At 35.5% G+C, this 7,804-nt stretch overlaps 1 protein-coding gene across 1 annotated transcript; it reads left to right on the top strand.

The window, feature by feature from the left end:
• Positions 1-2,732: 2,732 nt before the first annotated feature.
• Positions 2,733-6,644, top strand: LOC129234066 (eukaryotic translation initiation factor 3 subunit A-like). Its single transcript, XM_054867957.1, has one exon. It carries the CDS (start codon positions 2,733-2,735, stop codon positions 6,210-6,212), a length of 3,480 nt encoding a protein of 1,159 aa, XP_054723932.1. The 3' UTR covers positions 6,213-6,644.
• The last annotated feature ends 1,160 nt before the right edge of the window (positions 6,645-7,804 follow it).

Consider the following 7,804-nt stretch of genomic DNA (forward strand, 5'->3'; position numbering starts at 1 on the left):
TTTACGCCAACGCTGATGTAGTAGTTCCGAATGAAATAAAAGTTACTGAAAACTGGGCAACAAAAGCTAATTACTAATGTCAAAATAATGCATAACTAAAAGAAAAACAGTTCAATCATCTCTGCACCTGGGAAAAAAATTATAATAAAATCACATTACGTCTTAAAATACATGTCGAGTGCCAAACTATAGATAATCCTGCCAGCTGGCAACCATGCCGCCAAAGTAGTTCGCCGAGCCTTCCACCAGTCACATGATGTATCCATGAACCAATTTTTTTCATCAGCAAGTCTGGGGAAGCTCGGTCTACTCTTATTATTAGTCTATGGATAATATTTCCGATCATTTCCATACAATTAAAATCACGAGAAATACGCAGACGACAATCTATTACGATTTATCTTTCTTATTGTTGGATTAATAAAACTATTTTTATTCGCAAAAAAAAAAAAAAAAATCAACACCTCTTGGAGCGATTGGAGTCAAAATTGAACCAAAGCCTGTTTACGTATGGATTCACATATATTCCAAATTTCAACCAGAACGTTGCATTACTTCTTGAGATAGGGCACTCACAATGGAAAAAAAGAACGGGCGATTGCGCTACCCCCTTTTTAGCTGGTTGACACCAAAATAAAATCAGCTCTTATACTCACTAAGGGCTACTTGTCAAAAAATTTTTGTTTGATTCCGTTAGTTATTTCTTGAGATACAGCAGTCACAATTGACGACAAAAAACGTTCTATAATTCAACCCCCGTTTGAGCTATTGACACCAAAATTGAATCAGCACCTGCTCCTGTTAGGGGAAACATATGGACCAAATTTTGTTTGATTCCGATAGTTACTTCCTGAGGAATAGCAAGCACGCGTAACTCAAAAAACGTCCCATTGCTCCACCCCCCTTGGAGGAATTCGCGCCAAAGACCAATGGGCACAAGTTCACATAGGGGCACATATGTGTACCAAATTTCGTTCAATTTCATGCGGTAGTTTTTGCTGTAGAGCGGCCACAAAAAACTGGTCACACACAGACGTGACACACACACACACAGACAGACAGACATTTTCCAAAAATAGTCGAAATGGACTCAGCACACCTTAAAACGTTCGAATCCGTCAAAATTCGAAATTCGAAAATTTGCACGAATCCAATACTTTCTTCTATATATTAGATATAGAAGAAAGTAAAAATAGGTTGAATAAATCAACCATAAAAAGTTGAGGGGCGGTTGTCCCCCCCCCCTGAATTAACGCGAATTTGAGCTGCGAAAAAAAAAAAACTTGCAGGAACAAATTTGAGTTTTCGATTCTTTTTTCTTCGTTTTTTGCATTAACATTGAAATCGTATTTCTCGTTCGTTCCAGACTCAATCCGCAGTTATTGTTTCAAAAGAATTTTTTTCTGATTTTCTGTAGAACAGTTGGTTACAATCTGTCTATCTGACTCTAATTAATTACACGAGGAGTTCTTATAAAGAAAGAAATCCTAATAATTAGAGCCCGAATCTTGGATTAAATGCATATGCAATTGCACGTTTTTGCTTTTTTTTTCATTAATGCTTATAATGGAAAATTTTCAAAATAACTTCATATTACTCGTTTTTCATACAAATTGATACAATAAATTGATGAATGAATACAATGTTTTTCATAAAAGAAGGATTACAAAAAAACATTTTGTTCTTCACCAAGAACAAAAAAGATCAGGTGACCTGTGGTTTTTCTTGGATCATTAGATTATTTTGCATGTTATATGTTATCCAGGGGTGCCACCTCCCCACCCCCCTAAGGTCAAGGTCTCACCCTCAGAAATATCACGAGAGCCTCCCAAAAATGAGAAAAATATTCCTCAAAATACCCCCCCCCTAAATATTTCAATAGCGCAGTCTGTCCGTGACTCCGCCCCATTACGTGCACCTAGAGGGGAAGTCACCACTGTGTTATCGCCAAAAATATTAAAAAAAAAAAAAAAAAAAAACAAGAGTAGAAAGGTCTTTTGTGTTTTTATTGAAATGTGAAATTTGCTTTCATAAAAAATTTTACTAAAAATAGTTAAAGCTTAGTTCTAGAATTTTTAGTGCAAATTTAAGGATATTTTATGGCACATTTTGATAAATTTTTGCGCATAAAACCCGGCTTCTACTCAAAATATGTTTTAAAAAATCCCGATGGATGTGCGAGTAATTTCATTTTTTGTACGTAGTATCTTCACCAGATGGCAGCATGAATGACAAATTTCGGTGGCTTGGATAAATCAAAATGATTGCCAAATGTCATTGCCAAAAGTCTGACAACACGCCAAGTCACTGAGAGGGTTGCTAGCTAATTGCAGCCATTGTTTGACTCTTTGTGTTATTTTTCCTGATAATAGTAATTTGTTGAATATTTTTTGACACTTTGATTTAAATTTACCAACAGAGTTGTTATTTACAAAACAATAATTTTCTTTCGCAATGAGAATCGTCTTCGTGCGGAATAATTAATGCGTTAAATGTACAATAGAGTCTGACTGTGCCCGTAATCATCCATGCAACATTTCGTTCAACGTTGCTGGATGATAAATTTGTATCACATCCAGTTTTATTTTCGTTTTCGGAATAGTCTGACAAATCAAAAAGTGGAAAACTCACTGTGATTCTAATTTTTCCATGTGTTATTATATGCGGTTGGTTTTAACACTGATCATTTCTCCTAATAATCGTTGTACTTTCTGAACATCGGACGAACCAAAATGCCGCTTTATTTCCAAAGGCCAGAAAATGCCCTGAAAAGGGCCAACGAATTTATCGATGTTGGTAAAAAGCAAAGAGCACTTGATGCTCTATATGATGTTATTAAAAGTAGAAAACACAGAACATGGCAAAAAATTCACGAGCCTATTATGAGCAAGTATTTGGAACTATGTGTTGATTTAAAAAGAAGTCATGTTGCTAAAGAAGGATTATTTCAGTATCGGAATATCTGTCAACAAGTTAATATTAAATCTTTGGAAGATGTAGTTCGTGGCTACTTAAAATTGGCTGAAGAGAAGACGGAAGCTGCTAGAGAAGAGTCTAAGCAAAGTGTTGTTGACATAGATGATTTAGATCAAGTCCAAACACCAGAAGATCTTCTGCTAAGTGCTGTGAGCAGTGAAGATACACAAGACAGAACCGATCGAGTCGTGCTAGCTCCCTGGGTAAAGTTTCTCTGGGAGTCTTATCGTCAATGTTTGGAGCTGTTGCGTAATAATTCACGAGTCGAGCGCCTTTACCATGATATTGCTCAAGAAGCCTTCCGATTTTGTTTGAAATACAATCGAAAGACGGAATTTCGTAAACTCTGTGATAATCTTAGAGCTCATCTTGGGCACATACACAAGCATCAAAATCAGCAAACATCAGTTAACTTGAATAATCCTGAAAGCCAAGCAATGCATTTGGAAACTCGACTTGTGCAGCTGGACAGCGCTATTCAAATGGAGTTGTATCAGGAAGCTTACAAAGCAATCGAAGATATTCATGGCTTAATGAATCTATCCAAAAAAGCTCCAAATCCCAGGCTTATGGCAAATTATTATCAGAAACTTGCTCTTGTATTTTGGAAAAGCCAAAATTATCTGTTTCATGCAGCAGCATTGTTTCGCCTATTCTACTTATCAAGAGAACAAAAAAAGAATATCACAGCTGAAGAAATATCAAAAATGGCTTCTCGTGTCATTCTTGCAACGCTTGCTATACCAATGCCTCCAAATCGTCCTGAAATTGATCGCCTGGTTGAAACTGATGAAAATGTGATTGATAAGAATCACCGCCTGTTATCTACATTGCTTGGACTCCCCAATCCCCCTACTCGAGTCAATCTTATTAAAGATCTGGTACGATTTGGAATAATTCATTATGCTCCCACTCAACTTCAAGACCTATACAGATGGTTGGAAACAGAATTCCACCCCCTGAAATTATGCTCACGTATTCAGCAATGCTTTGACTTTTTAAATAGTTGGGATGACTTTCCAGAACTTCGACAATATATTCCACCTATTCAGGACATTACTGTTGTTAGATTAGTTAAGGAAATAAGTCAAGTTTATCAAACTATCCAGTTTTCTAGGCTTTTGAGCCTAATTCCCTTTATTCAGCCATTTACACTAGAATATTTAATTGTTCAGATATCCAGACGAAATGATTTGCAGGTACGAATTGATCACAAAAAGGAGTGTTTTCACTTTGGCTCAGAATTAAATGTATCTCAAATAGAAATAGTAGAAGGTCCTCATCTTCAAAGTATGCCCAGTGAACAAATGAGGAATCAGCTGGTATTTATAAACTCTGTGTTGAAGAAAGCAGTGAGTATCATAAGGCCAGATAAAATGAAGGTAGAAAGGAAGGATCTTAGCAAAGAAATAATCAAAGCTTACCTGTTAACATCATCAAAAGATCACATACGCATCTTGAACCGTCAAGCTATAATTGAAGAACGTAAGGAGATGTTAGAAAATTTGAGTTATCAAAAGGAAGCAGAAGAGCGAAAATTGCAAGAGGACAAACAGCAGAAACTGCGAGAAGCAGAAAAAGAAAGAATGGCTAGAGAAACTGAAGAACGGACGAAACAGAGATTGCTACGAGAACAGATTGAAATGAAACGAAAAGTGGTGATGGAGAAAATAGAACAACTTAAAAAAACTGAAATTGGATGCAGGATTTTTGAAGGAATGGATGAATTAGAACTGGAAAAATTAGACCCAGATGATTTATTAAATAAGCAAGTTGAGCAATTGGATCGTGAGAGAAAAGAGCTGCAGTCCAAACTGAGGAAGCAAGAAAGAAAATTAGATCATCTTGAACGTGCTAAAAGGATAGAAGAGATTGAATTACTTGAGAAAGAGTACCAAGAACATAGAAAGAAAGACATTGAATTTTGGGAGCTGCATGAGAAGGAGAGAATCAAAGCTATTAAGGAAGAGCGTGCTATATCGATCCAATACAGAGATCGCCTAGTAAAGTTGAAGGAAGAAAGAGATAAATTTCTACAACGTCTGAAGAAAGAACGTGCATCTCTTTACGAAGAAAAGTTTGCTGCCTTTGAAAAGGTCCTTGAGGAAGAAAGAAAGAAACGTCTTGCAGAGAGAAAAGAGCAAAGAAAACAAGATAGACGAGAACAATGGCTGAAGGACCAAAAAGAGAAGAAACAACGTGAGATAGACGAGGCACGTAAACGAGAACGTGAAGAAGTTTTAGCAAAGTTGGAAGAAATTGAAGCTAAAAAACGAGCTAAAGAGAAGGAAATTGAAGAAAGACTGCGCCGAGAAGAGTTGGCTGCTTTAGAAAAGAAGAAAGATGAAGAAAAGAAGAGTTTGAAGGATTCATCCATGCCATCTCAAAAGCCCTTATCTGGATCATTAAGAGAGCGGGAACCAGAGAGAAAAGAAGGCTGGGGATCAAGAAGGGAAGAAAAAGAATCCAGACCTCCTGTTGAAGAAGACATGAACTGGCGCAAAAGAGATGACAAGAGGGATGATGATGCTTGGAGAAGAAAGCCCAAGGAGGAAGGATCAGTATGGAGAAAAGAAGATTCTCGATCTTTCCGTGACATGCCACAGGATGGTAGTGGTGATTCATGGAGAAGATCAGATGATAATAGGGATCGCCCATTAAGGTCCAATGATAATCGGGATCGCCCATTAAGATCGGATGACAACAGGGATCGCCCATTAAGATCGGATGACAGCAGGGATCGCCCGTTAAGATCTGATGATAACAGGGATCGCCCATTAAGATCCGATGACAATAGAGATCGCCCATTAAGTGATTGGAGGTCTGGAGCTTTAAGCAGAAACAGAGATGATAGGGATATGAGGAGGCCGCTAGGTGATCGGTCTCGAGACCAGAGAGATAGACCACCTCAAGGCTTTGATAGAGATCAATCAGATGCTCCTGATAGCGGAAGAGACCGCTTCGGAAAGGATCAGGGCTTTGATAGCAGAGATAGATTTGATCGTGGAGGAAGGACGGAAAGGAGTACAGGTGCTCGATTTTCTGGAGATAGCTGGAGAAGTGCTAGAAAGGAAGATTCTGCACCATCTGGTGGATCGTCCTGGCGGGCTCGAGACAATCTTTCAAGCAATGATCGTTCGGATAGAAGAGTGGATACCAAAGATGAAAGAGATTCCTTCCGAAAAGATACACGTAATAATGCTGATGATGATGGTTTTACAAGAGTGAGAAGATAAATGTATGATTTTTGAAATACTTGTTTCAAATACCAAGTTTGTTAAAGTTATGACCTGTAATAATTGAAAAGAACTATCTTGCAGCAAGAAATATAATTAATTCAAATTTAATTTTGCAGACAAAATATGTTTAGAGTTGCAAATGATTTCCTACTGAGGTGGTTGGGGAGAAATATAAATGAACAATTATCCTATAGCAGAAAAAGCCCAAATCTAAATGCTGAAAATTGTGGAATTCCAAAATAAAATTTAGCTGCATAATTTTCCATTATTACTTATCTGTTCATTTTTAATTAATCTATCAGTAGAAGTACTAATCTGTTTAAATTATATTCTAAACTAAGAGTATTGTAGAACCTTCCTTGACTGTGCTTTGAAATTTATTTTTGAATAACTCCTAATTGGTTATTAAAATAATTTTGTTTAAATTTATTTTTCACTATTAGTTGTGTTATTTCCAATATAGTAATGAAAAATCAATCAAAAAGTAATATGAAGGGAAGATGAATTTTGGAGTGTTTTCAAAATTTGATGATTAAAGTAAGCAAGGATCTACATAAATAAAATATGATAGCTGATTGTAAAAGAAAAACTGGGAATGTAATTGATGTACTAGGGAAGAAGGAAAGCAAGATAGAATTGAGTAAAAAGGGGTGTCTCAAATTTAGTTTTTATTTAAATAAAAGGGTTGAATGTGGAATTTCATACTCAATGTCATTTGAAAGAAAAAAGTTTTTAATTTATCTTATTTTTAAAACAGACTCAAAGGTAAAAAATAATTTCTCGAAAGCCTCATGTAAATTTAAAGCCCCATACAGATGCAGAACTTCTTGCTGATTGTCTAAAATTTGGTTGTGATTTTTTTTTAAATAAAGATTTGAAGGCACAGTGAAGTTTCACACCACTGATAATTGATGCATTTAAAATTTGAACAATTTTATGGCACTGCAAATCATATGAATTGACGTTTTCTGAGTGATAGCTACATTTAACTTTTAAACTGTACAAGTATTTTGATGTCTATTACCAAAACTACAAATTTTAAATACAATCTGCAAGAAGTTATGCATCTGTATGGGGCTTTAAATCTACAAAATGCTTTAAGAAATTTTCTACTTGAGTTTTTTAAAAATGTGATGAATTGAAAGCCTTTTGTTTCAATAATATTCTGCTTTTTAGCGTCTTGTGTCCAAAATTTTGCATTGTATATTAAATGCTTTGACAATATCATAACAGAGATGGTTAGGCTTAATATTGTTCAGTCTAAACAAACAAAAACCTTGAATAAAATTAAGTAAAAAAAATAAATAACATTGAAATTAAACCCTCAAAAACATTTGGTTTTACTGACATATTTGTCAACAACATACTTTCTATGCAAACAGAATATTTAAATATAAATACTTCAGAGCCATAACCAAACTTATTTCTTGTAAAATTTAGATGATCAATTCAATTTCATTTGTATTTTCTATTGAGTTTTGTTACAAAAGGTTTTTTAAATAAAGGGATGCTGCTAGCATTAACATGAGCAAATGTTTAAAAAAATGTATATTAAAAGGAGAAAAAAATGTAATGCACACCCCAGTGGC

This window comes from Uloborus diversus, unplaced genomic scaffold (genome assembly GCF_026930045.1).
Source record: "Uloborus diversus isolate 005 unplaced genomic scaffold, Udiv.v.3.1 scaffold_965, whole genome shotgun sequence".
In the NCBI taxonomy this organism is placed as follows: domain Eukaryota; kingdom Metazoa; phylum Arthropoda; class Arachnida; order Araneae; family Uloboridae; genus Uloborus; species Uloborus diversus.